At 35.0% G+C, this 21,567-nt stretch overlaps 1 protein-coding gene across 2 annotated transcripts in view; it reads left to right on the plus strand.

Annotated features, from left to right (window-relative positions):
- The window catches only part of SFXN4 (sideroflexin 4), a 38,530-nt gene that overhangs the window by 4,653 nt on the left and 12,310 nt on the right, over positions 1 to 21,567 (plus strand). For both annotated transcript variants that reach the window (XM_074233546.1, XM_074233547.1), the window contains exons 3-12: positions 111 to 182; positions 3,100 to 3,126; positions 3,211 to 3,265; positions 7,522 to 7,547; positions 9,349 to 9,402; positions 9,486 to 9,542; positions 9,649 to 9,711; positions 11,359 to 11,449; positions 14,190 to 14,305; positions 14,985 to 15,070. In XM_074233546.1, coding sequence (XP_074089647.1) covers positions 111 to 182; positions 3,100 to 3,126; positions 3,211 to 3,265; positions 7,522 to 7,547; positions 9,349 to 9,402; positions 9,486 to 9,542; positions 9,649 to 9,711; positions 11,359 to 11,449; positions 14,190 to 14,305; positions 14,985 to 15,070 — 647 coding nt within the window. The remainder of the gene's footprint in view (positions 1 to 110; positions 183 to 3,099; positions 3,127 to 3,210; positions 3,266 to 7,521; positions 7,548 to 9,348; positions 9,403 to 9,485; positions 9,543 to 9,648; positions 9,712 to 11,358; positions 11,450 to 14,189; positions 14,306 to 14,984; positions 15,071 to 21,567) is intronic.

A 21,567-nucleotide genomic window follows, 5' to 3' on the forward strand; every position in this document is an offset into this window, starting at 1 on the left:
TAGGTGAACCCTAAGCACCTTTTCAGTTTAACTATCTGTAATGCTATGATGTTTGAAAAATATGGAATATAATAGACATAATTGTTTGATGTTGTTATTTTTTAAATTAGGAAAAAATTAAAACTGCAAGAGAATTGTTAAAGAGTGAACTGACACCTAAAGATGACACAGGGGACCAGAAGGTATGTAGCAGCCTATATGTCAAAAACCTGGAAATAACAGTCAAAGCAATCAGAGGCATCTTTCCTGAAGACTATATCAGGTTGAGGTTTATTCTGTCGTCCATAGGCAATGGCAGTAGTTTTATTTTTCAATATCTTGTTTGTTAAAATATCTGTTTTAAAACTAAATTAAGTTTCTCTCCTATAAGTGGTTAGCTCTCATCTATGGATATCTATTTCTATTCCTGAAGAATATTCTGTAAACTGGTCACATCTGATTTCTTCATAGATAGTGTTAGTATAAATTATACTCTTATCTAAAAATCTGATGTTTGCCTTTTGAAAAAAATAGCCACTATTTAAAATTTAATCCAATAAAATTTATTGATTACATATAATTTGCAAGACATTGATAATTTTTTTAAAATCAGCTATAAATATTGGTCCTGTCTGCTGTATAGGACAGCCATAACTAGGTGACCAAAGCTTTGCCTTGAGCATGAGAATATAGAGAATATGGTGTTAATAATATTTAGACTTTTTTAGCACTGTTGAAACAACTGAATTTGGAAATAAGTTGGCAAAAATAATTAAACTAATATAATTTTATTTTTCCATCTCCCCCTGACTAATAAACCCCATCTTCCTTCAGTAGCAGAGGATAGACTTCTATTCCCTGCTTCTAGGTCATTGTTCCAGGGTTTATTTACCAACCCCCCCCCCAAAAAAAAACCCTACAAAGGATTAAATTTATCATCTGATGTTGGTTTGAGGGTACATTTTATGAAGCTTTCCCTTTATGCCACAATTGGTTACTTATAATAAACCATCCTGTATAATATTAAACTTTAGTATAAATGTTTTATGAATTAGTAAAAATATACATATGGTAATCATATTTCAGTTTTGAGTATTTGAGAGATAACTATCCACAGAAGAAGAATGGGGGAAGGGAGATTTTTCTGTCAAGGGCCATTTGGATATTTATAACATCATTCTCAGGCCATACAAAAGTTTCAACTTAAAAATTATCCTGCTATATTTGGATAAACATTTAATTAATTCACCCCTAAAAACTCCTAAATCTGTTGAATTTCAATTCCCACTTGCAATTTCATGGCAACACTAGACCAAATGATTTTTTTTATTTGGTTTTTGGCATGAATGTTCCCCATCCCTGACCTAGAGAAATCTAGAAGAGGGATTATATAGGGCAGGGAGCAACCATCATAGGCCTAGAATCTATGAGGATAATGTCTTTTTTTTGAGGATCATACTAAGAAATGGACTGACATGAGCTATTTGATGTGAATACCAAGAGTAAGGTCATGGGCTCAATTGGTAGAGCATTGTAAGAGTACATTTGTCCTGTATCAGGATTCAGCAGAACTAAAGGTATCAGCATCCTAATGCATGAAAAACATTTTTGCTCTTGCAAGGATAAGATCATAGATAAAATTCTTGTTACGTATCCCACAGTAAATATTCTCAGAGATATAAGCAGGTGGGAGCAACTGGAGCTTTGTCCAAAGCACTGACATGGTGGGTGGGGGTCACTGCTGCTCCACATTATAACCCTTGCTTGGTCCACTCTTACCTAGGCTTGCTTCCCTCTTGTGTCCCATTACTTTGACATTCTTCTCTTAGGACCTGTCTTCCCCACATGCCACACCACTCCCTCCCTCCTTCTTGGGCTAGAGCAAACTCATTTCAGGAGGTGTTGGGGGGTGGGCAGTGAACAGCTTAATCCAGTAATATCTTCTCATCCATCTATTCATCTGCATATATCTCCATAATTAAGAAGTCTCTTAACCATCAAGCTTTTATGAAACTCCTACTATGTTTTGGGGATATAAAGACAGAAAATGAAAGTCATTGCTCAGAAGGAGCTCACATTCTCTGTAGAGAGAAAGCATGTACATATAGACATTTATTCAAAATAAATGCAAGGTAGTTAGGGAGGGAAGGCATTTGGGGAGGAAGGAATGAGGAAAGTCTCATTTGTAAGGTGATATTTGAGTTGCACCTTAAAGGAGGTGAGAGATTCAGTGAGGTAGAGGTGAGGAGGGAAAGGCCAATGTGAATACAGGCAGGTGGAGATTAAGTAGTACTAAGTATAAGGAATAGAGAGGAAGAAGGATATATAGTGAGGCTGGAACTATAGATTAAATAGTGAAGGGCTTTAATAATCAAGCAGAGAAATTTATATTTCATCCTAGAGGCAATAAAGAACCGATGAAGTTTATTGAGTAGGGTAATGACATGGTCAGATCTGTATTCAAATACAGAAAGCCACTTTGGCAGCAGTGGGTAGGATGGATTGGAGAAATTTAAGGCAGGGGGACCTACAAAGAGGCCACAACAAAAAGAGATAAATGTGAGAGAGATCTTAGGGATAGATAGATAGATGTCAATGCTTTTGATTCATGTGTTTAAAGGAAGGAGTTGTCTGATTCATTGCTAACTGTCAAATGCTTTTTCTTTGGAAGTAGAATTTTTTTAAATTTAATTCTTTTTTAAAAACTCAATTTTATTAAAATGCTTGTTATTAAAAAAAAACACCACTGTTAGATACCTATCATTATACTCTCTGTTAAAGAGGGATTCACTGATAGTAACTGACTTTACAATTCCCCCCTTATTAACTAAATCTGGACTGGACTAAGAATTATTAGCTTTAACTTTTCATTTTCTCCTTGAAAAGAATGTTTTACTACATTCCAATCCTGTCACTTCACTTTCATTATGCTTTTGCCTTTGATTTTGACTTCTTTGAATTCAACAACAAAAAAAAAGTATTCCTTTCTTATCCCTGAGGAGGGCAAAAGGTGGTCAGTTGTTGAGATTGTCACACAACTACCAAGAAAGAAGACTGGAAAGGGACTTTAAACCTCTCTTTTAAAAAAGAAAATCTAATTTTCTTTTCTCATTTGGTTAGATAGAAAAAGCATGGAAACAGAGCCTGGTAAGTTTAAGAAAAGCTTTATTGGCATAATCTTTGTAATTTTTATAACTTCTTTCAGAGAAAATAAAATTTGTTCTCTTAAAGGCAACAGTGCATCCTGATACTGGAAGTATAATTCCCAAGCTATTTAGACCTGCAGGTGAGTTGATTAGAGTTCCTTAGCATGTATTCAAAAGTCTTGTTGCACCTAATCCTATGAAAATTAAAAACAAAAGGTTTGGTACAACTAGTTTTAATTTCCTTCTTTTGAAGGATTTATGAGGAAGGTATTGATAACTATGTGAATAGGGGGCAGAGAGAAAGAGAGTGTGTGTGTGTGTGTGTGTGTGTTTGTACTAAAATGTTCAGTGAGGATGTAATTCAAATTCAATGGCAAATGATGTAATAATTAAGAACATATAGATATATAATGATTTATATAATGCCACATATTAATTCTCACTGAATATTATTGTATACCCATGTAACTTATTGGGAATAATCTGACCTGATCTTAAGTCTTTATCTAAAACATTTATTTTACTATTAAGAGTCTCATCTCAACTATCTCAGAGTTGCCCTCTCAAAACCAACAAATTAAAATTTCTGTAAAATTTCCTTTTAAGACTGGACCATAATTTAAATAAGTCCTTTAGACTTAGGCAGCTTAAGACAAATTCTGGCTCTTTTACAAAAATATAAAATTAAATTTTTGTTGAGTTTGGTTTGTCTATCATATTTATATATAGTAAATAATCAATGGATTGTCTTTTTCTCCCCACTTTTTTCTATCACTAATTGGAGAAAAGTATATTATTCCTCTACAGAGTTTCTCCAGGAACATTCTAAGAAGGAATTTTTTCAACAAAATTTTTGTTAAGTTATATTTTCATTAATGGTATTAATAGTAAGTGCTTCATCAGCTTGTTTGTTATGATTAGCTTACTTATTCTCCTAAACAATAATGTAATAATGATGATTAATTATACGAGCCTACATTCTAATACTTTTATCCAACATAAAAAAGATTTTATCCACCTGCATAATAGTCATGAGAATATTACATATTTTGTTTTTATTTTTGCAAGGCAATGGGGTTAAGTGACTTGCCCATGGTCACACAGCTAGGTAATTATTAAGTGTCTGAGGTCAAATTTGTACTCAGGTCCTCCTGACTTCAGGGCCGGTGCTCTATCCACTGCACCACCTAGCTGTCCCTGAATATTACATATTTCTCAAAATACTATATCGCCTTGTTTCTCCTAGTACTGTTTCTCTCTCAACTATAATGAAAAAGATGAGAATGAGATGAATAAGAATAATAATAGATAATAAATCCACATACTCCAAATAAAAACCTAAAAATATCCTGAAGAACTCAAACAGTAATCTGTCTTGGGCACAGACTTTTATCACAATTTGAACAGTTGCTCACATTTGACAAGACATCACACTGATCAGCAAAAACTTAGGAACATTGTTTTTCATGAATATTAACATAGCAAATCCCAAACAAATTGAACAAAAAACTTTCAGACCATAGAGATCTGGCATAAGAAAATTAAAATCACATTAAAATTACAAAATGAAGTGTATTTTATCCCTGTTATCCTGCCTGCTACTGAAATTGTACCAAAGGACACTTTTAGTGATCCTAATAATCTATAAGAATCACTTATCTTATCCACTTGTATAATAGTTCATAGAATATTAAATAGAAAAACAATCAAAGAATAGTGATTGGTACCAAAATTGTTTCTGCTTGATCGCCATAAAAAACAATGAGAAAAATGAGTTTATTTCTAGGAAGTACTTTAAGGTTTGCAAAGCAATTTAATAACATCAACATGTGGGGTCAATTAAGAATAATAACTATGAGGATCTGCCAAATCTTGAATCATTTAAAATGATGCCATTTTCATTATATTGGATTTAATTAGGAAAATGAAAGTGGATGCCCATTTCTCCAAAGGCAGGAGGGGTATAATAATAACAATCTAATAATACCTTCCCTTACAAAGTATTTTATTTTCACAGTTATATAATATCTTTGAAATAGACTGAGTAGGGGGCGGCTAGGTAGCATAGTGGATAAAGCACCGGCCCTGGAGTCAGGAGTACCTGGGTTCAAATCTGGTCTCAGACACTTAATAATTACCTAGCTGTGTGGCCTTGGGCAAGACACTTAACCCTGTTTGCCTTGCAAAAACCTGAAATAGACTGAGTAGGTATTATCATCCTCTTTTTATAGATGAGAAATCAGGCATAAAGGTATAAAATAATATTAAAATTACTTTGTAGAACTAGGAAAAAATAATAAATTCACTTGGAGCAAGGAGTAAAGGATTTCAAGTATATAACAAAAAGAAATAAAAGGGAAGGTGCTTAACATTACCAAATCCAGAACTAAAAAGCAGTAATTGTCAAAACTATTGGGTACCCATTAAAAAATTTACATGACATACACAAATGAACACAATAATACAGTTTTCAATAAACCCATTGACTTCAGTTAATGAGATAAGGACTCAGTATTTAACAAAAACTGCTGGGAAAACCAGACAGCAAGAAATTAGATTGGCTCAATATCTCATATCATATACCACAATACATGGTATGAATATATGACCCTGATATAAAAATTAAGGAGATAATATAGGGGGGCATGTCCTTGTCTAAACAAGAAACAGAGGGGATGACAAGAGATAACATGGACAATTTTGATTGCATGGAATTGATAAGCTTCTTCAAAAATTCAATTTAGTAAAAATCAGAAGGGAAATAGTCAACTGTGGGGAAAGACAATATGTAGGGGGAATTGGTTCAATTATAAAAGAACAAGAGCTATTCACCTAATAGATAAATAGTTAAAAGATGTGAAAAGGAAGTTCTTAGGGGAAGAAATCATACTATATTAAAAATGTCTCCAACAACTAATAATCATAAATGCAAATTAAAATAACTAACATTCCAAAAATGCTGTGTGCAGCTAAGAATCAATCCAATCATTGGTAAAAGAATTGGAATTAATTCACAATCTTTGACCTAGCAGTGCCACTAGTTGGAATATTCCCCCAAAAAGATCAAAGAAAAAGGGAAAGAATCCATATATGCAAAATACTTTGAGCAACACTTTGTGTTGTAACAATACTTTGGAAACTAAGAGATGCTCATCAAATAGGAATGGCTGAACAAATTATGGTATATAAATGTAATATCACTGTACCTTTAAAAAATGATGAAAATGATGGACTCAGAAAAACCTAGGAAGACTTGTATGAATTGAAGTATAAAGGGAGCAGATCTAAGAGAACAGTTTACATGATTACAATAGTATAAATAAAATCTTTAAAGATTTCAAAATTCTGATCAATGAACATCCACATTAGTTTTGTAATGAAATATAGTTATATTTATATATACATAGTTATATATAAATAATATTTCATTACCCAAGGATGTTGAACCAAAAGGACAAAATGAAAAATATCAGCTTTGTAATATGTATGGCCTATATATGGAATTGCTTGTTGATTATGATTATTTTTGTTTTGTTTGTTTTATAAATTATTATTGGTTTTATTTCATTTAATTTTGGAGGTTGAAGAGGGGCTAATGATAGTGATGACTAGAAGAAAAAAAAGAAAAAGGGTCACTGAAAACATTTTAAGTGCACAGAAAAAATCATAAAGAAATGGAGACAAGAAGGACAGCTTTTTTTTTTAGTTTTTTTTTAGGTTTTTGCAAGGCAAATGGGGTTAAGTGGCTTGCCCAAGGCCACACAACTAGGTAATTATTAAGTGTCTGAGGCTGGATTTGAACCCAGGTACTCCTGACTCCAAGGCCAGTGCTCTATCCACTGCGCCACCTAGCCACCCCTCCCTACTATGTACTTTTAAAAAAGGAAGCTGTATATAATAGAGGTTCATAGTTTCACAAATAATCATTTTTCTTTTCTTTTTACATGGAAATATTTGTCTTTGCTAAGTTCAAAATAACAGAAAAGTAAAATTATTCATTTTAATTATGTTATTATTGTTGTTCTTAAAATATGTTCATTAGTTTACCCGAAGTCACACTGTGAATAAATAGAGACTTTGATGGACTCTGAACTCAGTAAGAAGCTGAAAACTTAACTTCTAGTCTTGTCTTTGTCAATGATTTGCTGACATTGAGTATGTTATTTTACCTTAGTTTCCTTATCTGTAAAATGAAAGCATTGAATTAAATTATCCCCAATGATCACTCCAGCTCCAAAATTCAAGAATTATCTGATTTTGGATAAAAAAATTTATAACCAAGATAGAAATAAAAAATTTTTTTAGGTTAATTATCCTTTCCCACATCTTTCCTTTATATGAGCAATTAATTACAAAACATTTGGGCTACACTAATAACCCTTTTCTTCTTCATTAGCTTTCTTGCCTATTACTGGACCTCTGGTAAGTAGACAAAAACAGACTCAAAGATATCATCATTGTGTATGATTTTTAAATTAGTTTCACATACTATTTATTTTCACATTGGAAAACAGAAACTTAAAATATTCTGGAGAAAAATCTGGAACTTTGTTGAAAAGACTGTCCTTTGACCCAACAATATCTCTATAAAATCTATATCCCAAAGAAATCAAAGAAAAGGGAAAAGAATTTATATGTACAAAATTATTTATAGCCACTGTTTTTGTAGTGGCAAAGAACTGCAATGAGAGGATGTTCTTCAGTTGTGGAATGGCTGAATAAGCTGTGGTATATGAATATGATACCATAAAAAATGATGAGCAGGATGATTTCATTTTGAGAAGCTTATGTGAACTGATGCAAAGTGACTGGGCAAAACCAGGAGACTATTGAATCTAGTAATAGCAAAATTGTAATGATGGTCAGTTGGGAAAGACAGTTCTTCAGATCCAGACAATGATCTTAGACAATTCCAAGAGACCAGTGATGCTGTCTACTTCCAGTGAGAGAAGTAATGATTTCTAAATGCAGATTGAAGCATACTTTTTTTAACTTTATTTTTTATTTTATTTTATTTTTGCAAGGCAAATGGGGTTAAGTGGCTTGCCCAAGGCCACACAGCTAGGTAATTATGAAATGTCTGAGGCTGGATTTGAACTCAGGTACTCCTGACTCCAGGCCAGTGCTCTATCCACTGTGCCACCTAGCTGCCCCTCTTGCTTATTTTTCAACTTGACTAATAACGGAAATATATTTTATATGTCTTCATGTGTATAATGATAAGCTGTCAAAAGGGAGGGAGAAGATTTGAAATTCAAAATTTTTAAAAGTGAAAGTTAAACAAATTAAAAATAGGTAGAAAAAAATTACTAGTTATCTAAAGTTTGATAATAACTCTACAGTTTGGTATAATGGAAAGAAGCTTAGCTAGGGCCTGAGAAGACCTGGGATTTGGTATTTGCCTCTACATTTGTGGTTTTGGGGGGGGGTTGGGTTTTTTTTAGATTTTTCAAGGCACTGGGGTTAAGTGGCTTGCCCAAGGCCACATGACTAGGTAATTATTAAGTGTCTGAGGTCGGATTTGAACCCAGGTACTCCTGACTCCAAGGCCAGTGCTCTATTCACTGCGCCACCTAGCCGCCCCATGTCTATGTGTTTTTGAATAAGTCACAATCTCTCTGGGACCACAGTTTCCTCCTGTGTTTAAAAAAAAAAATCTCTTTCAATTTTAAGTTCATATGATTTATTGCTAGTTATCCTTTATGTTTATATAATAAATACTGTGCTTAGCATTTCTTCAACTAGACCTAATTACCTTAAAGGCAGGACAGCCTTGTTCATTCTTATTCACCTTGCTCTATCTTCTTAGTGCTCTTTTGAATCTTTTCAGTCACATCAAATTATAGATAAATCTTAGACTTTAGGGCTAAAAGTAGAATGTAAATTCTCTAGGGCATACACTGTTTTGGATTTGCTTTTAGACTCCTACTGTTCTTGAAACTTAGACATTAATTAAATAAATGTTTGTTGAATTGAATTGTTGAAGGAACTGAAGGTCATCTAATCCATTCCGTCATTTTACACATGAGGAAACTAAGGGCAGTGAAATTAAAGTCACAGAGTTAGCAAAATCCTTGCCCAAGTCTGATGACTGCAAATCCTTTGTTTTTTCCATTAGAGCTTAGTGTCAATGAATGCCCTTACTATCTGGTTTATGTATCAACCAAAGTAAGCAAGGTTTGGTAAAAGAAACTCACTTTTCTATTTCTTTCCCTCATACAAGGTATTCCTATTCTTGCAAAAATATAAAGGAATAAAGGCTGCACTTTTCCCTCAGGTAACAGTTGTTTCTATTTTATGCTCAATAAATTATTTTGTGCTTGAATTAAAAGTATAATACCTCTACTTTATTTCTTGCAGTTTTTCATCCATGCATACAATACAGAATTCAGCATAACAAATGGAAATATAATACAAGTAAGCAATGAACTTTTCATTTTTGCATTACCTCTTAGGAAATTTAGTATAATCCACAAATAATATGATTCACTAAATGTATGATCTGATTTTTTTTCCCCTTTAGACAAAATATTCTCTTGAACAACTTCTTGGGATATCTACCATTATTTCTACTACATTTTTTGGAGTAGGTATTTTTAAAGATCAATTGAACTGCATTCTGATTTAGTCCAACCAGATGCTTATGTAATTCTTCATATTTATTATGATGTTTATTTCCATACAGCTTAAATAATATTTGTATATTAGTTGCAAGAGGTAATGAGGTATAGTAGATAAAGTTCAGAAGACCAAAGACCTGCCACTTACATTTATTAGTTATGTGATTTTTGGGCAAGTCATTTAACTTCTCAGTTGCTAATGTGCAATAGTGGAAGAAGGTTTCATGTGGAAAAATTCCCATACCAATTACAAGGTGTGAACCAAAAAAAAAAAAATTACAATTAGGGAAAATAATAACCTCTAGTATTGATTTGGTAGCTTCCTTTGTATTTGGGGAACCAGTTCATCAGTTGGGAAATTGGGTTCATTTAATTTGAAAACCATAAGTTAATAAAAAAGATGCAATAAAAATAAATGAAATAGTCATGACTGAATTATGAGAGATCATTTTCCACAAATGTTTGGTCTTCATCTTCTATGAACACATAAAATCATAATTGTAACTTTTCTATTTATGAGAAATACTCTTAACATCCCCATTTAGGTAAGATTAATTCATTTTTTTCCTCTGATTTCATTAACGGGAAATTCCCCGGGGGCAAATTCCCTCTATTAATGTAGTTCAGCAACTGTTACGTAATTTATAATCTCAGAAATGTTATAAAAGGGCAGCAAGGTGGCACAGTGGATAGAGCACTGGCCCTGGAGTCAGGAGTACCTGAGTTCAAATCCGGCCTCAGACACTTAATAATTACCCAGCTCTGTGGCCTTGGGTAAGCCACTGAACCCTATTGCCTTGCCAAAAAAAAACAAAACCCTAAAAACAAAAGAATTGTTATAAAAAAAAAGAGGCAAAAAAGCATAGGGGACAGACAATTGGTCTTTGAGTCAAGAAGAACTGATCCTGCTTCTCTCATGTTGACTGTGTGATCTTGGGAAAGGAATTTAAAATTAAATTATACAAAATAAAATTTAAATTCCAAAAATGCATTGAGAATAGAAAAACAAACCCAATGTCTTTATCTCTGGTTTCAGATAGAACTCTCAAAGTCATAAATCACAACCAATATTAATAACTCACATTTATCATTATTTTAACTGTTACATCCATTGTTTTGTTTGAAATCACAAATCTTAATTGCTACATTTAACTTAATAGTTCAATTATAGGATGATCACCTTATAATTCTAATGAATCCACCAGTACCCCAGCCAACTAATTTCACACATAGTTTATATGTTGGAATAGGCTAGCTAAGTTTTTATAGTTGGTAATCCCTTGTTAAGTATGTGGTTCATTTTCAGTGCCAGCTGAATTTAACAGTGAACCCAACCCCTTGTTCAAGAGATGATCTTTGCTCAAAACTCATGGCACTTTGTGTTTTGCTTCTCCATTTATCTGATTCTATTTTGTACTATAGTTATTTGTGTAGGTACTAAATCCCTTCCCCAACCCCATTCCCACTAGACCTGTAAGGCCCTTGAGAGCAGGGACTGTATATTATTCAGCTTTGTAATTTTCTTGGTATCAGAACATTGCTTTAAACAGAGTAGAAACTTTATAAATATGCATCAAATTACAACAAATTGATTTTCTTCTCTGATTTCCTAGATTTCCCCACTTTTGATGATGAAACGATACTCATTAAAAGGACCTGCTGTTCAGAATGTTGTTACCAAAATCTTGCCTATCCCCCTAATGGGTAAGTAGATGAGAATTGGAAACAGAGTAATGGGCTGGTTTTAACCTGCCTTGGGTCATCCTGAAAAGAGATACTTCTTCCTCTCATTCCTTAGCACAGGTAGTTTCTGCCTATATTATACCTAATCTTGAAGACTATCAGGACAAAACTACCTTTTATAGCCTGCCTATTTGACTCCCAGATTGTATATTCATTCATGGTAGAAAGAAATATCTTACTTCTCTCACTCCCACTTTTTGATCATATAAATTGTAAATACCATGACCTAGAAAATCTCAGCCCTGCTACTTAGCATCTGCCTGCTATTGGGCATATCATCTAACTAAGCCTTAGTATCCTCATCAATAATATGAGGCAGAACACAGCAGAATATGAGAAAAGATTCAAACAATAAATTTCCATTTCAAGAAAACTTGTATAATAAATACTATACAGTTTTCAAAGCTTCCCAGCTTTTCTTTGCTTCTTTGTGGGGTTTTTTTGGTTCTCTCCTGTGAACGTTTAATTTTTCCCCCCTCTCTCCCCTCCATCCCCATAAAGAAGGTTGTAATTAAGAATGGATATATATCTATATATTCATATAGATAGATATTTATAATCATACACATACATATATACTTATACATTCATAAATATATATGTAAAACTCTACTATATTTCCACTTCTATTTCTTGAAAGTGGATAGCATCTTCCTTTATGAATCCAAGTCTTCCCATGATTTTTGAAATCACCCAGCTCATTTCCTTCACAACAGAAATATTCCAACTTAATGACATCCTATTTGAGAGATTGTCTATGAAAGTTTTTTCCCCAATTTTCTACATTCCTTTTATTTTATTGACATAGTTTATATTTATATAAGAAAATCTTAATTTAAAAAATCAAAATTATCCATTTTATACCTCAATAATGCTCTCAATTTTTAATATATAGTTTAAGGTCTGTTACTGCTTCCTTTACATCTTTTTTCCCCTCGGTTTCTTAGAATTCCCTCTCCTTTTGTTCTGTCATATGAACTTTATTATTTTTCTAACTCTAAGATAGTTTTTAATAATTTGATTGGACTAGCATTGAATAAATATATTAGGTAAAACTGTCATTTTTAAAAATTATATTTTATGGTTTTAACCTACTCATGAACAATAAGTATTACTTCAATTATTTAAATTTGATTTTATTTGTATAAAAAGTGTTTTTTTGTTTATGTTCCGATAGTTCTTGTGTCTGTTTTGGCAGGTAACCCTGCTTGGTCATAACCCCAGCTTTTTTTTTCTCTAAGAAAAAAGAGGATTATTCTAAGACTTAAGAACCTTCAGTATAGGTACAAGATCTTGTATAATCCTTACTGTAGCTCCATAATAGTTAAATTTTTTTTTCTTGTTACTTGCAATAGTTTCTTCTTAACCTGAAAGCTTTGAAACTTGGCTATGATATCCCTGGAAGTTTTCCTCCTGGGATCTCTTTCAGGTGGTGTTCAGTGTTTTGTTTTTTGCCTTCAGAGCAATTTTTTTTGATAATTTCTTGTCTTATTGAATCAGAATTCTTTTTTTATCATATTGTTCGGGTAGTCTATTCTTATATTGTTTCTCCTTGTTCTTTTTTCTAGATAATTTTTTGATCTTTAACATTCTCTTATTTTTTTTCCAATCTTTTGATTTTTTTTTTATTCCTTGGTGTCTTAAAATGACATTAGCTTTCTTTTGCCTGATTCTAGTTAAAGGAATTATTTTTTCTTAAGTTTTTCAAGTTATTTGATTTTCCTTTCATAATTTTCTTGATTTTCTTGGATTGCTTATTTTTCCTGTGTTTCTTATTCAATTTTTACAGACCTTTTTAAGTTATTCCAAGAACTCTTCAGTCTTGGGAGCATTTGGCATATCTCATTGAAAAAAAGAGTGACTTTCTCCCCCCACCATTATTTTCTTCTGAATGTGAACCCAGATCTCTGTAGCTTTCTATGGTTGCATTCTTTCTCCTTGGCATACTCATTTTAATTTGTTTTTCTTTTTAGCATATATTAATTATAGTCTGGAGGTATGCCTCAAGTCATTCTTACTTATGGGTCCCTAGAGGTCAGATCTTTTCTGAGGCCTTCTCTTGTTGTCTTAGGAGAATTCCTTCTGAAAGATGTTCTGTCTTTTTTGTTGTAATTAGGAGAGAGAATTTCTTCTTCCCAGAATCCTTTCTAAATTTATATTTTTTAAAAGAAATCCCATGGATTTTCCATGTGAAGAAGAGAATATAGATAATATGCAGTTTCTCACATATTTTAAGTGCTGTTGTCTATTAGTCCTTCAGAGATTTTTCTTTCTCTTTAGTAAAGATTTAAATTGCAGGGGTAGCTAAGTGGTACAGTGGATAGAGCACCAGCCCTGGAGTCAGGAGTACCTGAGTTCAAATTTGGTCTCAGACACTTAATAATCTAGCTGTGTGGCCTTGAGCAAGCCACTTAACACCATTGCCTTGCAAAAATCTAAAAAAAAAAATTGCAGAATATCTAAAGTTGATGCAAAGATGAATGATCAAATATTTCAACTGCCAAGAAACTCAAGAAATATAAGATAATTAGTTATTTCACTAAATTTTTAGGTTGGCTAGAGTGTGGGTTCAATTATTCCTACTGCATATCTCTCTTTGGAATATTTTGACATGTTCTAGGTGTGACAAAATTATGTCTAAGGTAAAGTTAGCTAACGAGAAAGCAATCTCCATGTTTTGTTTTGCTTTTAAATACTACAGCCATTTTAAGTCCCTATAATGTGGTAGTGAGCAGAAGCCATGAATACCAGAATGGAATTCGTGTAGTGGACAAGAATGGGAATGTTGTAGGACTGTCAAAAGAAGCTGGGGCAAAGGTAGGTGTGGTATTGTAGAGTTCTCCTACCTGTTAATGCTCAAGCTAAGGACTGAGTATTCTGTTTTGAGAAGAGAGAGGAAGTCCATCTCCTTTATCCCCTTCCCTCCTCCTCCAATATATGACCTTGCATTTTGTGTTCTGATATTTGAGTGAATAAATTATAATTGCTGTATTTATTTCTGTTAGTGCAAGATTTTATTTTTTCAAATACAATTGACATTAGTCCAGGCTGTGGTAGATAAGGCAGTGATGGTCTAGGTGGTTAACACGATTTTAAACTGAGAGGATTTGACTATACCAGTAGAAACTTTTTGAACCTTAAATGATCCCAAGTGTCCCTGGGGTTTTCTTACTGCTTCTTAGGTAGAAAAGTGTGTGTGTGTGTGTGTGTGTGTGTGTGTGTGTGTATCCATGTATATTTTGAAGAGGTTTTGTTGAAAACAGAAGGCTATGAGCTTTAAACACCATAGTTAAAAACTTTAATATTTATGGTGCAATTTCTTGTTGCCTTCACTTCCCAAAGGCATTTTGTTCTGCATATTTGAAGGATCTAATTAGTGGTGACCATTATAACTAAAAGTTTTTAGAGAAAGAAAAAAGGGAAAGGTTCAAAATTTGTCATTTTAGAACAGCATTAAAATGTTACAACTTCCTGATTTTATTTTGCGTTTTTTTAGGCAGTAGGAGAGACAGCATTGTCAAGAGGTTTGCTCTTTGGGAGTTCAATTTTTCTTTCAAGTGCCTTTGACTATTTTCTTGAAAGGTAAGACCTAACTCACTGCTGAGTAAAACTGTCATTTCCAAAAAGTAGAAATCTTGCAAACCAATTTTTGTAGAAAAAGACAAATACTTCTTTGAAAAAAAAATTTCAAAACACTCCTTTTTCCCTTTCAATATCACTCATAAGCTTTTCCTCCCCTCCCCCCCAAGTTCTTCAGTATAGCAAAACCAAATTGGGATGAATAAATTGGAGGATGGGGAAATGGTGGGTGTACAGAACCCTGGATTTCAAGGCAGAGCACCTAGGTTTGGATCCTGGCACTACGACATTACTATCTCTGTCATTCTTATAAATCTTAGGATCCTTTCTCTGGCCTCAGTATCCTCACGAGTAAAATGATAAGATTACATTATATCTTTTTCAATTACACATCCCTACCAGTAAAAAATTTGAGTATGCACTCATACATACATATACATTTTGTGTGTGTGTGTGTGTGTGTGTGTGTGTGTGTGTGTACACGAGTTAGGCCTTAAAAATAATAATTAAATTAAATATATCTTAACTTATAGAATTTGGTTTTAAGAAAGAGCAAAAACAGAATTAAGTTAACATGTGTATTTATTAACATTTCTTTAAATTCAGTGATTATACAGGTATGCATCAGGAGCACTGGCAAGAGATTCAGGCCCCTAAAATGGAGTCCTGAACTAGGGCTTTTTATATGTTTTGACTATCAGAAAAAGGGATCTGAAAAGTCACCTCCAGTTTGTCCAGTCAAATACAGTGGAGGCAACTTAGGTTGGAAAAATGCAACTCTAGATGGGGCCAGGAGTTAGATATCAGACATTCCATTAAAAGGAATCAGTATGGGGCGGCTAGGTGGTGCAGTGAATAGAGCACCAGCCTTGGAGTCAGGAGTACCTGGGTTCAAATCCGACCTCAGACACTTAATAATTACCTAGCCATGTGGCCTTGGGCAAGCCACTTAACCCCATTGCCTTGGAAAAAATTAAAAAAAAAGGAATTGGTATGCTAAAGATCTCCACAAAAACAATATGAATCCCCCCCCTTCCAGGATGTTGGCACAACCCAAGTGACCCTTGATAAAATGGGATTTGTTAGTAGAAAATATGTATATGCATGCACATTTCCTTATTTATAAATTATATACATAATTACATATATACATTTATAGAGTACATCATTGTGTACACTATAAAACTTACACCAAATAGAAATTTAATAAGGATGAGTTAAAGAGGATATATTTGATCTTAGAACCAGGAGAACATTGAAGTTTATTTAGTAGGGAGAAAATGTGAGATCTGTATTTTTTTTATTTTTATTAAGGCAATGGGGTTAAGTGACTTCCCCAAAGTCATACAGCTAGGTAATTATTTTTTTAATTAATTAATTAATTTTTATTTTTATAGAAGTGATTTTTTTAATAATTACTAAAATATTCTTGTTTAAGAGTAAACATAATACCCCTTCCCCCCCCCCAAAGAATATAGACCTTCATGAGAAATAAAGTAAAGGAAAGAGAAAAAAAATGTGCTTCAGTCTGTGTTCCAAGGCCACCAGCTCTATCTCTGGTGGATTACATTCTTTATGATAAGTCCATCACAAAAGGTACTTCCATAGTTTTCCACTGTTTTTTTTTTTTTAGTTTTTTTGCAAGGCAAATGGGGTTAAGTGGCTTGCCCAAGGCCACACAGGTAGGTAATTATTAAGTGTCTGAGACCAGATTTGAACCCAGGTACTCCTGACTCCAAGGCCGGTGCTTTATCCACTGTGCCACCTAGCCACCCCTCATAGTTTTCCACTGTTGCCATTGCTAATCGCAACTCCCTCCATTCATACCCCCTACTACCATATACACTATATTTTTCTCTCTCCTTTCACTCTGTCCCTCTTCTAAAATGTGCTGTAGGTAGCTGAGTGATGCAGCAGACTGATCACTGGCCCTGGGACCAAGAGGCCTTGAGCCTACATACCACCCCTAAGACCCAGCAACCACCCAGCCCTGTGATCCTGGATAGGCCACCCAGTCCCAGCCCCTTGCAAGAAGTAAAAAAAGAAAACATGTTATATCTGACCACTCTCCCCCACAATCCACCCTCTCCTCCATCACTCACATCCCCACCCTTCCCCCTGTCCCTTCCCTCTCCTCTTTACTCTGGATGTTTATACCCCATTGAGTTATATGCTGTTTCCTCTCCGAGCTACCTCTGATGAGAGTGCTTTCCCTCATTCCCCCTTGCCTTCCCCCTTCCATATCATTGCAATAACTCATTGCAATAAAAACAAAAAACCTTATTGTACGAAATATCTTCACCTATTCCACCTCTCCTTTCTCTTATTCCCAGTGCATTTCCCTTTTATCCATTGACTCCATTTTTACAATATATTATATCTTAAAATTCAGCTCTCTCCTGTGCTCCATCTATAAAAGCTCCTTCTACCTGCTCTATTAAATGAGAAGTTTTATATGAATATTATCAGTATCATTTTTCTGTGCAGGAATACATGCAGTTCATCATCATTAAGTCCCTCATATTTTACCCTTCTTCACTATCTATGCTTCACCTGAGTCCTATATTTGAAGGTCAAACTTTCTGTTCAGCCTTTGGTTGTTTCAACTGGAACAACTGAAATTCCCATGGTTCATTGAACATCTTTTCCCCTGGAAGAGGATGTTCAGTTTTGTTGGATAGTTGATTCTCAGTTGCATTCTAAGCGCTTTTGCCTTCTGGAATATTATTTTCCAAGCCCTATGAGCCCTTAATGTAGTTGCTGCTAAGTCCTGTGTGATCCTGACTGCAGCTTCACTATATCTGAATTGTGTCCTTCTGGCTGCTTGTAATATTTTCTCTTTGACTTGGAGTTCTGGAATTTGGCTATAATATTCTTGGGGGTTGTGTTTTTTGGATCTCTTTCCAGAGGAGATTGGTGGATTCTCTCAATCTCTATTTTGCCCTCTGCTTCTAGGATATCAGGGCAATTTTCCTGTAGGAATTCTCAAGGCTCTTTTCCTGATCATGACTTTCAGATATCCCAATAATTTTAAAATTATCTTTCCTGAATTTGTTTTCTAGATCATTTGTTTTTCAGTGAGATGTTTCATATTTTCTTCTAAATTTTTTCATTCTTTTGGTGCTGAAGTATTGTATCTTGACTTCTCGTAAAGTCATCAGCTTCCTTTAGCTCCATTCTACATCTGAAGTATGTAGAGAGCTTTCTTATCTCTTTTTTCCATCTGTCCAATTCTGCTTTTTAAATCATTCTTCTCCTCAGTAACTTTTTGAACTGTTTTATCTATTTAACCTATGTTGGGTTTTAACACGTTATTTTCTTCAAAATCTTTTTGGATCTCCTTGACTAAGCTGCTAACTTCATTTTCATGTTTTTCTGCATCTTATTTTTTCCCCAATTTTTTTTCTATCTCCCTTACTTGATTTTCAAAATCTTTTTTGAGCTCTATCATAGCCTGAGCCCAATTTCTGTTTTTCTTGGAGTCTTTAGATGCAGGAGCTTGTATTTCCTCATCTTCAGATTGAGGATTTTGATCCTTCTTGGGATCATAAACAATATATTTCTCAATGGCATTCCCCTTTTTTCTCTGTTTACTCATTTCTCCAGCCTGTGCCTGGTTTTGGGATGCTTCCTGAACTTTTGAGTATTATTGGGACATCCTCCCACAAGGATCTCAGTGTGTGAAGCTCTTATTTCCCTCCTGGTCCGTGAATGACCACAAGTATACCCCTCTGCCATGGGGCTGAGGTGGGGGGGGCTGTTCTATGGGGGGGTCTAGACTGCAATCAGGATCTGAATGTGGTCAGAACCCCAGAGTCCTGTTTCAGGGACAGAGGACAGACCTCTGAAGTCTCTCTCCACTCTGCTACCTTTGGTGGGCTGAGCACTCAAGCCTCAGTTGCCTGGGGGCTCCTGCTTACCAGCTCTGCCTGCTTCTGTTTCCTGGATCTGGACTGCAGTGCAGCTGCAGCTGCTACCCTGAAGGCCTGGGCTTCCTGTGCTTGATAATCCTCCAAATTGTGCTCCCCGGGGTGTGGGTCAGGAAATTGCTGTAAGCTGGGGCTCCCAGGCACCCTAGGGCTGTCTCTAGGAGGCTGAAGTTTGTTCACTCTGGTGAGCTGCCCCTTTATCCCAGTAGAGCAGAGCCTTTCCACTATTTTCCAGGTTACATTGGTCTGAGAATTGCCTCACTGGATCTTTCTGTGGGTTCTGTCTCTCACAAATTTAGTTAGAGTTTTTATTTTAAGAGTTTTGAAATATTAAGGAGATCACCTAGGAGAGGCTCTTCTCCTGTTACCATCTTGGCTCTACCCCTCAGCTAGGTAATTATTAAGTATCTGAGACCAGATTTGAACTCGAGTTCTCCTGACTCCAGGACTGGTGCTCTCTCCACTCAGCTGCCCTGAGACTTGTAGTTTAGGAAAATAATTTTGAAAGCTGTGTGAAGGATAATTTGGAAAAGAGGAAAGACTTGAAACAAGAGCCAATTAGGAAGCTTTTGGAACAGTTCAGCAGAGAATTGAAAAGATCCTGATCTAAAATGATGGTTAAGTGAATAGAGAGAAGGGGACATATATTAGAAATGTTATAGAAGGAGAAACAATAGAATTTGATTAGCTATGTGGAATGAGGGTGAGTGAGGAATTTCAGGATATCAGGAAGATGGTAAACCTTGGCGCCTGGGAGGACAGTGGTGCCTTCAGGAAAAAAACAGAAATCTGGAAGATGGATGGCTTGGGGAGAAAGATAATGTAATGAATTCCATGACAGATTATCTTGTGAGATTTATTTGTCCCACTCAAGATGAAAAGGGTTAGAGGCTCTTATTTATTAGTTAAAGCCTTCTCTAAGAGGCACTTGCTGCAGCCATGGAGTGATCTGGTCAGGGGAGGGAATGTACAAGCTAGGGGAGTTAGAAGGTAGGGGGTGTGATTTTTCCCAATGGCACCAGCATCACCTGCTACTGTGGCTGTCCAGGGTTAAGCTATAACTGCCCTGATGTCTGATTCAGGAAAAGGATTTTTGAGTGCTTGCACAATAAAGAGGGGGCACAGTAGGAGAAGAGCTGGGGAATAAGTGTAGAGGTGGCTTTGTTAGACAAAATGACCAATAATCAAACATTTATTTAATCAATTTTGGGTGTGGTCACACAGCTTGTCAAGTATCTGAGGCCAAATTTGAACACAGGGCTACTGACTCCAGCCTGGTGCTCTATCCATCCTACCACCTAACTACCTTTAAACAAACATTTATTAAATGCTTGCTATGTACCAAGCAATATGTTAGGACCTGGGAATAAAAATAAAAATAAATAATCCCTAGCCACAGGAAGTTTGCATTTTAATTAAGACAACATATACGTGCATGTTTGTATATATATATTACATATATATATGCAAAAATATAATGAAGGTCAATGCAAGGTACTTTGAGGGGAAAGGGCACTGAGCAGTTGGAGATGGGAACAAGACAAACTTTGTGAGGAGGGTAAGTTGATTATATACTCCTTGGAGTCATGCTAAAGACCTACAGGGTCTCCTAGTCCTCACTTTGGAGACCACACTGTTGAAGTTTAGTTTCTGGTTAAGCAGAGTGAAGAATTCATGAACTCAATGACTCAGTTATGGAAGACAGATAAGTTAGTTTACACTTGAGCAAAGGTGTAGCTTCTCCAAGCAGACTGAGTTTTAGGAAAGACCTAATAAGAGTAATGGAGATTAGGGAAAACTTTTAAAGGGGAAGCCAAGAAGTGGAGTGAGTTGTAAGAGTTTGGGGAGGACTTAGGGAAGAATGTTTTCTGTGCAAATGTAGTTTTAAGGCAATTTCATCAGAAAGTCAAGGATAATTTGCACATTACTTGGGGAACATTATTATTTCAACATTGTTTGTGTGTCTCCATGGGCCAGATGGTTCTGGACCACGTCTGGGGCATGACAACCTTGATATGAGGTATGAGGATGTTTACAGGATACAGGATCCATGATATGTGGAAATTTCTGATCAGATACAGAATATGTGAGATATTCTCTATCAGCTCAAGGAGAGGCACAAAACAAGTTTTTCAGAGATATTAGAAAAAACAACATAGTTTTTGTAGGCAGAAAGTTGGCAGAGACAAGTGCAAGTTAACTACTTGCTTTCTGTTCATTATGTCTTCATCAACATGATCTCCAGTCTTTTCTAGTACTAAATCCTATTAAGGTTACTCTTCAACATGGGCCCATGTTTTTTGTTTTGACCCAGCAAACTGAAACAGCAAATTCACTGAGCTTACCAAACTAAAGTTTGGCCGTAAAGAAGGTAGCTAAAAGCTGGAGTTATATTAATGCCTTCCTTGGTTGCTCTCTCCTCTGCCTTTATAAGGAGACAACACCCTTTTAAAACATCAAACATGCTGTTTTGGAGCTCTGCCCAAGTGCATCCTTCTTCCTCCCCTTCAGGGGAGGACCTTCAAGTTTTCAGAGAGTTGAAGAAAAGTGTTTCCCTAAAGTCCCTTGACA

This window comes from Macrotis lagotis, chromosome 4, assembly GCF_037893015.1.
Source record: "Macrotis lagotis isolate mMagLag1 chromosome 4, bilby.v1.9.chrom.fasta, whole genome shotgun sequence".
Taxonomy (NCBI): Eukaryota; Metazoa; Chordata; class Mammalia; order Peramelemorphia; family Peramelidae; genus Macrotis; species Macrotis lagotis.